This window comes from Aulostomus chinensis, chromosome 2, assembly GCF_037954235.1.
Source record: "Aulostomus chinensis isolate RoL2024-O1b breed Wild chromosome 2, RoL_Achi_v1.0, whole genome shotgun sequence".
NCBI classification, from domain to species: domain Eukaryota; kingdom Metazoa; phylum Chordata; class Actinopteri; order Syngnathiformes; family Aulostomidae; genus Aulostomus; species Aulostomus chinensis.
Window position 1 is genome coordinate 30,095,777 of NC_141321.1, and position 14,904 is coordinate 30,110,680.

Consider the following 14,904-nt stretch of genomic DNA (forward strand, 5'->3'; position numbering starts at 1 on the left):
GGTTCTCGATGTGGGGTTTATGGATGCAGTGTAATATCGTGTGACGGTTTGGTCAGCCAGGCCAGCCTGGTCAGCCAGGCCACCAGTGTCTCACCCACCCAGCCTGCACCTTGTTCAGCTGTAGTCGGGAAGTGAATACAGAGTGTGTTGGGCTGTCACTCTGAGCCACTGGTCCCAGCGGGCCAGCTGTAGCACAAGCACACACATACACACTGCAGGGCTTGTGGGGTTTCCAGTGCAGCACCAGCCTTCTGTATAAGTGTGTGTGTGTGTAGTTTACAGTACGGAGTGAAAGCAGCTGCCTCACTGCCCCCCTCCTCCTCCCCTCCTCATCTCTCTGTAAACACCCAACTTCCGCTGTAATCACAGGCGAGTCAGCCGAGGCCCTCAGCCCTCTGCCAACCTCTGAACTCAGCTTCAGCCCCTCAAATCCAAACCTGTCCCACAAAGTGGGCACACAGGCATGTGCACAATCACCCACACACTTGCACTGAAGAAGTTAAAACACCCATTCAAATTTAAAACGTTGTTGTACATCAGTCACTGTTGGCAATGGATGTAAAAGTCTGCCAGACTTTTTCCATCATTTACCAGCGAAGTGAGTTTATCCCGTCTTGTGGTGAAACATTTAGTTTCTGTGCAAATTGCTGTGTCATGTGCCTGTTGTGTTAAATCCATTTTACAAACACATCTGACTCAATTAGAACTTAAAAGTGACCTCCCAAAAGTTGTTGATGCGGAGACTTGGAAACACATCTGCCACAGGATTAGATTACCAGTATGTTCTGTTTGGAAGTTGCACCACAATAAAGTTGTGCCAAAACAAAAAATCCATGAAGAAAAGGTCAGACTAGAAAGGGCTGGAAGGAAAAAAATCCCACATCAAGCCTCCACCAGAACACACGTCACCTAGCGAGGTTTCATTAATGCCCGTTAATGAATACAGACGGTTCGTGTTATCGTTTTGTTTATTAGCCCCTCTTGTACCACCAGTGCTGTTGACCATTTGGGTCAAGAATGCATCCCATTAGCTGCCCAGTCAACCCAGGCTGCTCTCTGGGGAATATTTCAGACTAGCTGTTGTGGACCCATTAAACCTGCAGGACCTGGGTGCTCACCAGGATCAGTCAGAGCCCCCTGCGTGGGTACCTGGATCTTTATCCACAGGGATGGGGTGAGGGGAGAGATTTGAATGCTCCCCCATCCCTCCATACACAGACACACACGCACACACATCTTCTAACTGGCAATGCAATCCTCCCACCACCTATGGCGTGCCCTCACTGAAACACAAGCTTGATATGGAAACGACGTGCATATGTATTCATGTGACTGCTGGCTCCATGTCCCCGAGCCAGCCCGAACCAATAACTAAGAGGCTGCTCTTTAGCTCCTGTGGAAGCTAATTACATCTCTGCTTTATTAGTGCCGAGGTATAGTCTGGAATATTTTGCATTTCATATCTCATTCCCTCCTTTTAATGTCAGAGCTGTCTTAGGCATTCTCATTTGATTTGAGCCCCAGCAATCCCAAATACCCCAAGAAATCAGACCATCCAGGAAAAAGAAACTATAGTACGCTATATACTACCAGTTTTCTCTGATACTGGCTAACGGACGCTTCTTAAAGGCCCCGTATGACTGCTGAGGTTTGATTGTATTTTCTGTAATATAGATTGAGTGTAGTTAAGTGGGCATTTCAATGACTGATACACTGCAAATTCTAAAAATGAAGCTTTTGTCTCACGAATTTCCAACATCTCAACTACTTGCTGCAAAATGTAGAAAGAAGTCCGTTCGTACGGCTTCATTTTCACTAAATCTATGCAGACCTTGGTTCTGATTGCATGACTGCAGAAACTGTGCAGTTATTCCAGAGGCCGGATTAAGATGCTTTCAAAGATTTCATTAGAAGCTTCTCATGACAATTTTTTTAAATTGATGCATGATTTAAGATTTTTTTTGGCAACATCTAAATTTTTGCAACTGCTTTAGCTGGTGGCTGATATAAACTGATATTGATATCATCTGTGTGTAAAACCACCTTAATGCACAAACAGTAAAGTAAACAGTGGGAAGGTGAAACAAGCCCAACAATCATGTATTTACTACACTGTTTCTTCATCAGAAATAACAGAGGATTAGCAAAGAGAAGAGACTTGAGAAAATTGTGCTCCAATAAATATAAAATAGTCCGACACCTGCCGATAGTTCAGTCCTACATTTTTCAATGTATATTTTTTAGGACTGACACATGTAGATATGATAGTCTTTGTGAGGCATTGTAACATTTTTTTCCTTGCTAACATGCAATTGTACAATACATTTATTTACATTGGTTTTGGTTTTCTTCTCAGGTGATGCAGTGATGCCATGACTAGCTGCTATGCTAACCATGGCTGTATTTAAACACGTATACAAAGACACACACACACACACACACATAAAAAAAAATGATTATTCTAAAAGTCACCTGTCTTTTTGAATAACAAGAAACTCATCGTCTCTGCTACAAATAATTGGATCTACTCTGTTGTTTTGAGCTACCCTCAGGATTTTTGAGACTTACTTATTTTTTTTCCCGAATATGTTTTGCTCAGGATTCATTAGCATAGAAATAGCGATTAGCATATTGCCAACTGGTCACCAAAGTCCTTTGCAGCTGACTCAACGTTGCTCAACATAAGAAGAAATAAAACATGTAGATTACTGCACATTAGTGTATGCTATCCTATAGTTAGACTGTGCATTTTGATTTCGATTACCTAATTGGCTAGACATTGCTTGCTCTGAGTTTTGATAATCTTGTGTAATCAACCCATTTTCCTTCATGCACAGAAGCTGCCCACATAGTTTTAAACTGTAGAAGTAGCAGTGTCTCTGTTTTGGCTTTCTGAGTTAACATGGCCCACGGCAAATTTCTTTTTAGGACAGGTCAAGTTATCCATGAGGACGTGATGAGGGAAGGTGTGCAGCCTGAGGTGCAGCTGAGGATATAATCCTATGTATCCATGCTTGTATTGTTGTGTGGATTCTCTCTGTGAAGGCATAATTAGACTGAGCGCTGGAGGAGAGGAAGAGAAGGTAGAGGTGGTCAGGAAGCTACTCTAATCGTCTTTGTCAACCTCCCGCCATGGTGTCAAGTTTCATATCAGCCCTCTGTGGCTGCACTAAGAAGCAAGAGGGCCTCGGCGGGGTGGAGTTGGCTGACGGTGCGTGCCCACACTCAGCCCTTGAAAAAACATGCGGCCCGCGTTGCGCACATACGTACACAAAAGCACAGCAGTACACAGAAAAAGCTCTGTCGCAACCAACGGTGATGGCATGTTCATAAATGACTGTGGAGGTGAGCCAGTGAGTGGCGAGAGGCCACTCTGTGTGTGTTCTGTGGTTCTTTGTTCCCCGTCAAATCCAGTCAGAAAATCCACAGTTTGCTCTGGGCCATTCCTGTAAGCACAACACGTCACCGCTCAGTTAATTCAGGCCAGAAACACACTCATTGCTTGGCAAGTACAATGATTGTAGAGGCATTTGTCCTGGTGATAGCTCATAAAGAAAGTTTCTTTTTCTTTTAATGGATGTTGTTCATCTCTCATTGACTGTCAAATGCAATGACCCAAACACCAAGGCCTTGCCTAAGAGAAATGGCCGCTACATCAGGAAAATACATGCTAAGTGTGGCAAAGCGGTCTGTAAATAGAGTTTGTTGACATTAGTGTATGGTGAGATTCATCACAGCTTGTTGCTAATCCTCAGGAGCATCCTTATCGAGCAAAACTCTGTCCAGATGCTCTTCATCTTCCTGCCTCCCTCAATGCCGACACAAATAGACCCTGCAATGGGAATTCTGTGCCATTATGACCAAAGTAGAGCCCTATGTAACAAATCAAATGCACATTTTCAACCAAGGAAGTATTCATGAATAAAAAGTAGATCTGCATGATGTTTTTTTTTTTCTTTTCAAGAAATATGCTGATAATGTTGGAAAGTGAATACTGATATTTAGTAAGGGTTGGTGTAAAAGGATTTCCCCCGATGTCAGAATGGATTGTCCTTCCCGCTCACAACAAGGCAGACCAAAATTATACCAGCAAGGACACAGTCCCAAAAGACGCGTGTGTGCTCATCCAGTCGCCCGTCTGTGTTTGACCTTCACCAACATTAGTAAGCTGTAGTACATCCTAAACTGGTGCAAATGTTGTGATGCGTCTGGACTTGATTGGAGACACTTATAATTTAGTTTCCCCTTCTTCAGCACTGACTGACCGGGGGGGAGCTCCTGCGTATTTAGCCTCTGTGGGGTCACTCTCAAGGTCATTGATAAGGTTGGTAGTTGTTGGTGGGTTGGTTGTTAGTGCTCCTGGCTGTGAGAGAAGTCAGCTGAGGCCAAGAATAAATGACAGCCATTGCAGTATTTTGAGTCGCGTGAGGCCAAATGTAATAAGTGGTTGTTGAGTCTCCTGGGAGGGGATGAGTGAGGGAAGCTATGGAGAGAGCAGGGACTCTTCTCCAAAGGGACTCCCTAGAATTCCCTTAGATAAGAGGCAAAACATCTTTTATGACCGCTTGTCCTTCATTCAACCGAGGGGTGTAACATTCCATTGATCTGTGTTGATGTGTCGAGCAAATGGCAGACAATCCTGCATCAATCACGCGCATCAGTGTTGATGCACGCGGGTTTATCTTGCTACCTGTTCCACTGCATTTACACCCTGCAGACTGTCTGTTTGGAGGCTTGCTAGCATGTCAGTGTTCCCATTATTTTGCCTGCAAGAGTTATGGGCATGAAAGTCGTCTCTGCTACTTTTCTATGATACTTTGTGTACATTACGTTCTGAGAATGTGTTGTAGTGCAGTATGCGTTTGGCATTTATTATTTAACTGCAAGATTATGTGAATTGTCATCATACAGTTTCATGTGCAGACCCAGAATCAAACGGAATTGAATTTGACAAATTTTGCTCAACAGTCGTGGGATTGTTCGCTGGAAGAATTGATGCAGGATTGCGTCACAGTCATTTGAAATGTATTGTCTGCATCACATTTAGATCGGCTTATTTTCCATTTTTGATGTTTCAGGGATGATGATGACATCAACGACGTGGCCTCCATGGCCGGGGTGAACCTGAATGAGGAGAGTGCAAGAATACTCGCCACCAACTCTGAGCTGGTTGGAACTCAGATCCGCTCGTGTAAAGATGAGGCCTTTCTCCATCCTGGACTGCTCCATCGGCGAATTGTAGAAACAGGTTAGATGTGTGCAGTAAAACACTTTTGAGACTTTGGAAACTGAACTTTTGTACTCCTCTACATTTTCTGTCATTACTGTTGCGTTGTTGATAGCAGTAAATGCGACCTAGGTTTTAGATCATGAGATAAAAGTACGTAAAAGCAATGCGTGTGTGTAAAAAGCTCCATTTTCTAACATTGTTTATGTATTCTTGTGTTAAACTGATGTCATCTTGTCACAGATGACGTCATACAGTCACCTGCTCCAGACGCAGCATGCTCATGAAGAGTTATATCCACTCTAGTGAAAATCCCAGAGTAAAATTACTGAGCAGGAAATTAGTACAATAGTTCCCCTTTAAGCATTCAAAACTTCAGTGTTCTCAGCTGCCAACAGAAAACGCTGGTGGTTATTACAGCAGTTAAAACAAATCCAAATCGAATCTGTATTCCTGATGAAATCACCGTCTGTTGTCTTTTGTTCGGAACATGTTGTGTCTGTATTTATAGTGTCATCACTGAAGACAGTTTTGATATTCTCTCCCTCAGTTGTTGAGGCTGAGCCCTCTCTTGTTTGCCCTCGGTTTAAATTTGATACACTTAACAATTCTTTCACCTCCTTTAATGAATTCTTCAGTGGCTGTCTGAATTCACTGGACCTCAGGCACACACATAAATACTTTATGGGTTTGTCTTTTTAAGGCTGGCTGTCAGATTGTCCTCTGGACTAAAGGAACAGAGTTGAGAGGAATGAGGCTTGGCAGTCAGATTTTGATTCTTGCTCTCCTTTTAGTGGATCTTGACACTCTGATAGCACACAACATTGCATGTGTTAATCGATACGAGCAGAAAGGTCTTGGTTTGTTTGCAGCATCTCATGAGAGTGATATTGTCTTCATTACCTATTTTTGCTACTGGCTGTAAATGTTATTGCTTGAAATACACTTAAGGCTCTCACTACACAGTGGAACCAGTGAAAATATATAATAAGTGTTATTATTTAAAAAAAAAAAAGAAGAAGAAGCTGCCTAGCATCTTGCTCCTGCGCGACTGATCAAAAAACACACTGCGTAATTTCACGTGGCGGGGAGTCTAGCGCCCTCATCTTGTTTTTATCTCAATTAAAACATCTGAAGAGCAGCACAGAGGCCTGCAGGTTAGGTTTGGTGATGTGGACTCTCGGCATGGTTGTTATCCCATCACCTTGGGGCAGAGGGGTTGTTTAAAAATATACCTTTTTTCTTGAGGGGACACGCAGCATGATACCGGGCAGGAGGCTAGGGTGCCCCCTGCTGGGGAAGTGGCACTAATGCAGCTTTGTTGTGTCATTGATTGGCCATGCCACGCTCCCAGCTGACAGCAGTCCGAGGGAGGCTCCCCCGGCCTGCCAGGTCCACTCAATCAGCAAAGCCCGGCTGCTCCTCTGTACTGCACCAGCACCAACTTTAGCTCTGCTTTGCTCTGTGACTTACTCACACACATCCTGCTAAAACTTCACTTTGACCTTGCAGCCCTGTCTGCCCCCAGAAGAAGACAAGGTCCAGTTGGACTTTTTGTCATATAGCAACCTTTTTAAAGCCAGATACTGATTCAAAGGTGAGATATAGTTTGCAATCTGCTCCTGCTTGCATACTCTTGTCTTTTAAACCTATGGATTCCTGATTCTACCCAAATCTCCCTCTCATTTCTTCTCATACCTTTACTCTGTTGAATAACGATTCCAGCAGTGATGTTTGTCTTCCTCTATCTATTAATCCTCTCCAAACACACGCTTGTGCTGCATCCCTCTCTCTTATCCCCGTATAACTCTTCAAGCTTGCCCCCCCCCCATCTCAAGAAGCCGAACACAAGTACAGCCGCAGCTCCCCACTAGGCCCTCAGGATTGGAGCCTTGGAGCCTTTTCTTTGCAGTCAGGACACTATTTCTGTCAAAAAAAATTTAAGGAAATCTTGATGGGAGGAATGACATGAAACATTCATGTTTGGTGAGATTTCCTCGTGACTGATTTATTATTGACACCTCGATCTTCAGAAATTTGTCATTTTATTGGATGGCAGATTGGAGATCTGAACTATGACAACAGATGAAAATCATAGATCGCCGCCCACAAGTGAAGCAATGGTAAACATTCCTTATGACAGCGTAGTCTAGAACATGTCTCTGCTTGTCAGTTAATTTGGAAAGAGCATCATCCAGTGAGAATCTCCCAACTCTTGACAGCCGAAGTGGATCAAACCCATTTCCAGAACCGCTGCCACTTTACCGGTCCAGCCAAAAAGATCCTATCCACTCCACGCGATGCACCGCCAGGTGCTAATATCAGAATATAATCATCCACACAGTGACAGAGCTAACATGCCAATGATTTGCAGGTAGAATGTTTACCATGCTTGCCATCTTACTTCATCTTTTTAGTATGCTGACATTTGCCAAATTGCATGTGACACAAAGTGCTGTTGAGCCTGATGGAAATGAATATTGTGACCTGATAAAAAGTCATCAAAGTCATTAGGGTCCCCCCTCAGGGGAACCGTGGGCTTCTATCCCACATTTTATGGCAGCGCATCCATGTGTTGAGATATTTGAGTCTGGACCAAAAGGGTGCACTGGCCAAATGATGAAAGACCCAGACAGATAGAATGAATTGTTAATTCCTCCCAGTTAATTGGTCTGTTTCGAGATGTTTTATAAGCTTTTCTAGGTGAACGGTAATGATTTGTATATTGGTACAAGTTGAAGAATGTATTTTTGCTCACAGAAATGTGGCCCTCTTAGGCTCATTCTCTTTGAAATATTAATGTCCTCGAAAGATCTTATTTTTTAGAAAGCATAAGCCTATTAGTGTTATTCTTTGACCTTGTGACATTGCCACATGTATTGCCACTGTAATTATAAGGCTAACTGGGCTCCCTCCATCCATTTCAAAGCTTGAGCGAGTGAGTAGTATATGTATTGTTCAGCTGATTTAAATAATTGGTGTGGTTTACTTAAAAGGGTGCCAGAGAGAAAATTATGTTAATGGAATAATTTAAAAGGAAGTTAGAAACCGATAGTAACCCTACCAAAGTCTGTCCTCCTCTTTTGTTATGACTTCAGATGAGTTTTGCTCCAAGGAAACTAAATTATCCTTCTCTCACGAACAGAGATGGTCAATGTCGTTTACACACTTGAAGGAGCTTAGCTAGTAAAGTCACTCTGGAATTTGCACTAAGACTGTGAAACAAATTAACTTTTCTGTGTGATGAGTCCTATTTCTGGGAGTTAATTGCACATACTAATCCAGACAGCTTCTCTCTGGGAATGTGTGTGAGTACAGTAAGCGTGTATGTGTGTACGGGGAGGTATGGAATAGGGCTTTTTCTGTTTATGGGTTGTGCTGTTGTGTTCCTCTCTGAAACAATTATCTTTTACCTGCTTAGCTTTTGTTTTTCTCGAATGCAAATTGCAGAAGCAAGTGAAATAATGATGGTAAAATCCCAACCTTGTTGATTCCTTATTATTCCTTGAGTAAATCAAAAGCGTCACCGGTCATATTTGAAAATATACATACAGCAATATCTTCCTGCCTTAAGAAGCAAAAGTAATAACTGTATTTGTGGTGTTTCATTGTCTTTGGTGGTATTTTTTGCCCTCAGTTGGCGTGTCTGTCTGTGTGTTTCACAGCTAAGAAGTTTGGAGTAACGGAGGTTCCCATGGAGGCAGTGACATTCATCTCACACGCCACGCAGTCGCGACTTCGCACTATGGTGGAAAAGGTGTCTGCAATCGCACAACACCGACTGGACTCTTGTAAGGTACGCTACCCCGTGAAGTGCTGCTCCTGTTAGCACACACTTTGCCATTTCTCATGTCATGAATGAATTTCCTCGCGCTTTATCTGGCCATTTAGCATTTGTCTGCATTTGTTGCTTCCAAATCGTTGGAATTGTTGATGAGGAAACAAACATACTTAGTTTCTTTTGAAAAAAAGTGCATCCTCATAGAACAGAGCTATTAAACTGTCCATATTTTTAGGACCATGTATTTTTATCAGTTTCTAGCCTTGATCCTTCCTCCACCCATCACTACCTGGCAGCTAGAGCCACTGTACCATCAAAATCCATCCACTTCTATTTGAGCCATAAATAAATGTGTGTGTGTGTGTGTGTGTGTGTGTGTGTGTGTGTGTGTGTGTGTATATGTACGTGTGTGTATGTGATAGTTGAAATGAAGGCTGATAAACAGGAAAACTTTTAAAAACTTGAGGTACAAAGGTGCTTGGAAGTGCCCGTCTGCTTACACCTGCTTGCTTTTCTTGTTATTGGTGACTTTACCGCTTGTAGCCCTTGAATGTAAGTATATAACCACATTTAATTGGTGAACATTAAAGCATGAATCCATCTCCCCTGCGAGCCTAAAATCCCAGCATTGTTGGGAGAACTGTGGGGAAACTTTGAAAATGTGTTTTTCCTGACACCACGAAGGGAGGATGAGGAGGAGGGAGGACGAGCGTATCTTCAGCTGTCCCCATCTTGTTTTGTGTTTCCTCTTTTCGTTCGTTCTTTTCCATTTCTTTTTTTTTGTGGTTTTGTAAATGAGGTGTGTGAGAGCTGCACGAAGCTCTGTGAAGCCACTCTGTTGACATCAGCGGAAAAAAAAAAGAAAAAAGACAAAGCGGCCTTAAAGAGCAACTGGGCTTCGGTAGCGGTGGCAGGAGCTTCGGCAAGAGTGCAGGCTCAGCGCTGCAACAAAGAGAAAGGAAGCTGGAGGGGGGTGGGGGGTGGGGGGGTTGCTGGTGCTGGCAATGAGCCTCCTCTGATGTGTCTTTGTGCTGTGTGCCACCCGGCTTCTCTCATCCACTCACAGAAACACACACGCAGAGATAGAAGAGAGAATGTTATGAACATGAAGCGCAAGTCAAGTAACAAGAACAGAGCTGCATAGCAGACATACAGACCTACACTACATACACAAACATGTGAAATAAGCAATTATCTTATTAACTTTTGATGACCTACAAAAGTTGTTTTCTACACATACCTTTCCTATTTCCCAGGTGGGACGCCATGCACTTTATTCAAAGAGAAGCATCGTTTGTAAATAAGAAAAGTTAGAGGGTTAAAGTCTGTGGTGGGGTTGGGCTGCCAATTTTAAATTATAATTGGGAATCTCAACTTGAGCAAACGTACATTTGATAACGAAGGTATGTTTGTGCTTGTCAGACGGGCATTCCTGAGTTATTTATTGTAGTCTTTGGTTATTATAAGGCCGATTGTGGTTCATATGTTGTGTGGGAGTCGTATTCCTTTTTCAACTGTTTGAGCTGAATGGGAAAAAGTTGAGACCAGCAGAGTCACAAAATAGCAGCTGTTATTTAAAAAAAAAAAAAAAAATCCCGGTTGTTGATTACAAATTAATAATAATCATATGGCGATGTACTGAATTAAAAACAGTCTATTAAAAATAAATGAGAAATGTGTTTTGCATTTAACATAACAGTTCCGGTGTGTTGACCCGTAACACTGATTACTGATACCTCACACAAAAATTCAAAAACAAATTCAACTGATAGAGTCCTTTTTATTTTTTTCTAATTTTTTACAGCTATGGCAGTAATTGTTCTTATGCATTATTCTAACCACTAAGATCATTTGTTTTGTACATGGATGAAAACTCTGGGCCAGTGCCTGATATTACCTTTGCTGTTATGGCCGATAGCTGATGTGTACTGCTTTTAATATGATCGCTATGAACTGCGTTTGATTTGCAGCTTCACGATCGGTGCACTCGCTAGTATACAGACAGAACTACTGGTACCTCAGCAGTTACAGTAAATGCATAAAACAACAAGGAAACTTAAAACCTAAGGTTCTTGCTATCAGACAGAACTAGTTCATGTTCACACCATCTTGTAGAGTCAGGAACATGGAAAACTCAACTAAATTGCAGAACACTTGGTACCATAAATCAGTTACGCATGAATTCATTTAAATTGTGACGAAGAATGAGCTCCGCTTCCTCTTCAGCACACTTAATATTCATCTGACTCTCATTGTCTGCTCTCGGGTGAGTTGCTTTTTGGGGGGGGGGGGGGGGGGATTTGAAATTGACATTAATCATTATTATTTTGAAGACAAAGTATTTGCAAGATGATGTCATTTCCTTTTTTATTTTGAAATAACTGTGAATTTGTAGATAGACCTCCTGAATGTTCTCAACTTTGTGGCCAAAGTCTCAAAAGCGGCCACTGAGTTGGACCTGCGGCCTTCAGCGTTGCGGTGAATTTCTCTTTATCTTTTTCTCAGGACGATGAGTGTTACGAGCAGTCTGCAGACGTTCGCTCTCAGCTACGCTTCTTCGAGCAGCTTGAGAGAATCGAGAAGCAGAGGAAGGACGAACAAGAGAGAGAGATCCTGTTAAAAGCAGCTAAAGTAAGTTACTGTCACCTCACCATCCTACTGTGTGTGTGTGTGTGTGTGTGTGGGAGACAGAGAGAGACAGACAGAGGGAGAGACAGAGAAAGAGAGAGAACAAGCATTATGTCCCCATGCAAGAGTGCGTGCTTGTGTACTGGTGTGTGTGTGTGTGTGTGTGTGTGTGTGTGTGTGTGTGTGTGTGTGTGTGTGTGTGTGTGTGTGTGTGTGTATGTGTGTATGCTGCTCCTGCGCTGCCCTGACAGATGAATTAGAGTGTGACACTAGTGGATGAAGTGACCTCCCTGTGTCCTCCCAGGCTCCTGGCCCCAGGGCTCCACTGTCCTGGCTCCTCCTCCCTGGACACAGTGAGGGAGGGGACGCATACACAACGCAACCCAAATGCACTGTGTAGCTGACAGACACACACACACATCCATCTACTCACCCTACCTGCAAAACATCTTTCTATCACAAGCCTTGACAGCTCAGGTGAAACAGAGCAGGTCAGCAAGCGATTTTGGATTTAGGTCTGATGTCATCTTTCCATTTGTGAAGCTTCCATGACACAAATTTCAGTTATGCATTTGTTCAGTTTGGAATAAACAACATTAGTAATCATGAAACTGATACACCAAGGCAAAGGCTTCATAACACTGCATGTGGCATGTGGCATGTGGCGGTAATTCTAGTTTAGAACTACGTTGTCGGTATGAGATGCTGGCTGTTCTTGTTTCCATTTATTAAAGTAAATTTGACTTTTATCTTAACAGTAACACAAATAATTTCACACACAATCATACCTAGTTATGAACACCATCATAAATATTTATAAATTATTGCAGAGGCGAGGTCATGGACTGCTGGTAGTTCATATTTAACCAAAATTAGTGGACTATTGCCAATTGTCCGCCTCTATTTATAGGGCCAAGAACAAACCGGTGCCTCTATCTATCTTTCTATCGCCTCTGGAGGAACAGAGTGGTACTACGAGGCAGGAAGGACTGGCACTTGCGTGTTCAGGTGCTTACAAATTATCCCATTAAATAATTATGAAGAGAACAAGGGACACGTGTGAAATTAATCTAAAAAAACAAAACTGAAAATGATTGTGGTGAATGATGGTTTCTTTTGGTTTTGCCCCTTGTTTGGCGGAAATGTTGATGCACTTTTCATTTGGGATTTATAGACAGTGAAAATACAATTCACTAGGTGTTACACAGCATACCTTCAAAATGTTCTGCAATAACTTACAGATAAATGGTTGAAATGATCCAGTTATTGTTAATAAAACTCGTTTCCACCTGTTCTCTGTTACCATTACCACTACGTGCACGTTCATCCAGCTGATGGATGTTGCACCAGACTCATGACACAATACGAGATATACATCAAAAACCATCTTTTCTAACTTCATTTAAAAAAAAAAAAGAAAAAAAGAAAACTACTTATTTCCAATTGGGAATTCTCAGATGGTACCTGTCCACTCTTCGGATCTTAAATGTGGCAAGATCACACTGACCAGGAAAGAGGGAGAGAATCTTTAGCAAATGAAAATGCCCTGCAGTACAACATTAGCAGAGAGCTAGGTTAATTTAATTAATTTTGAATGTCCCACAGTAAAGATTCTCATTGCAGCCTACCTCACTGTCTTAATTGCCTTATTACACTCCCATCCTGTCATGCACGATATTAGAAAATCCTCTAGTTGATGAACACTGGCCACCAAACCTCATGACCTGAGAAACCAGATAGCCTCGCTCCTTCTTGTGAGAAAAGACATTGCCTCAGCAGGAAAGAGACACTGCAAAAGGTTTTGTTAAAAAAAAGAAAAGAAAAAAAAGAATCAGAGGTTGAAGGTATTAGATCCTCTTTGACAGTGTCCAGGTCTTTATGCGAGGACAATGTAAACCTTTTCTAGTATGAAAATCCGGCAGTTCAGGGAGAGGTTAGAAAAGCACATTTTGACGATCGTACAATAACACACTGGCTGATGACACACATGCGTGTTTCAACAATGGTGATTCAGTCAGTCCCGTAAGCCCCTGAGACATTTCTAGGACGGCGCCCAGTTCTTAAGTCTGGCGGAAATTAGCACCCGATTACGAAACATGCATCTCAGATGGTGGATATTTTTCAGTTGTTATTTAAGTACAGTTTAATTTTTCCCTTAATCTGCACCACACATGACAAAGCCTGTCAGCGGGTAGAACCCAGGCCCCGTCTCCCCTCTGTTGGCTCCTGTGAGAGGGAAAAGCAGGGCAGCTAACAGTAGAGATGTAAAGCCTGCCAGTGGCACCGCTGCCCTTCGTAAACAGTCCATCTGAACCCGCGCCTCCCACTTCTCTTACTGGAGTGCTTGCTAATTTGACCACTTGAATGGGACCCACTCAAATAATCTCCTCCACCCCGTCTTCTCTGCCCCTTCATAACAAGCCAACCCCTCCTCCTCCCCCCAATTTTGCCGTCCATTTAAAATATGACTCAAGTCTTGAGGGATGCTCTGGCCAACCAGAGGGCAAACACATTAGCCTTAGTTGAGTTACCCACCAGTGTGTGAACTGCCTGGTATTTAAGGCCAGTTAGCTGGGAAGGTGGGAGGAACAGTCCTTCATCCTTACGACATTGAAGATGAGGAGAGGAAGAGGAGAAAAGGAGGTAGAGCTGGGAAGGAGGTCTCTTGCGCTGGAAGACAGTGACCCCTCGCTCCTGTCTGTATTGATTTGGTATTGGGATATCAAGTGACTTAAATACTGTATGATATACAGCAAGCTGTTGTCTCAGGAAGAATCAAAGGAGATTCCATTGAAATGTCGATGGCAAAATATTCCACATTTGCCCACTGAAGTAAGAAATCTGTTCAATCACTCTGAACAGCGAGAACACTTGCTCATCCTGAGTGATAGTTGTGGAAAATTCCATTTCACTAACCTGACCTGGTTTTATTTTTTATTTTAATCCAGCAAAATTATAACTGTAGACTATTTTCCATTGGCCAGAAAAACCCGGTAACATCTGGCTTTTTTCTGCCATTGGAAAGAGTTTAATCGGCATTCAATCACGGGTGAAATCATCCTACAGTAGACAGGGATGCTCGTCATCTCTGATCAGCATCGAGGTAAACACCAAACTCTGGTGAAAGCAGTCATTTTCAGCCCACTTCCAGTTTATTGCTTACGACTGTGCTATTTGTTTGTAATCTCAGCCACGGATCCAGTCCGCCGGAGTCTAAGCAGCATTCTATTGTTGTTCGATCGCCGTTGAGTTTAAAAAACAGACTTGA

At 42.7% G+C, this 14,904-nt stretch overlaps 1 protein-coding gene across 2 annotated transcripts in view; it reads left to right on the forward strand.

Moving 5' to 3' along the window:
- LOC147269703 (transcription initiation factor TFIID subunit 4) overlaps positions 1-14,904 on the forward strand; it is an 84,245-nt gene that overhangs the window by 25,672 nt on the left and 43,669 nt on the right. For both annotated transcript variants that reach the window (XM_086189452.1, XM_086189462.1), the window contains 3 exons: positions 5,079-5,248; positions 8,893-9,023; positions 11,514-11,639. In XM_086189452.1, the coding sequence (XP_086045578.1) occupies positions 5,079-5,248; positions 8,893-9,023; positions 11,514-11,639 (427 nt within the window). The remainder of the gene's footprint in view (positions 1-5,078; positions 5,249-8,892; positions 9,024-11,513; positions 11,640-14,904) is intronic.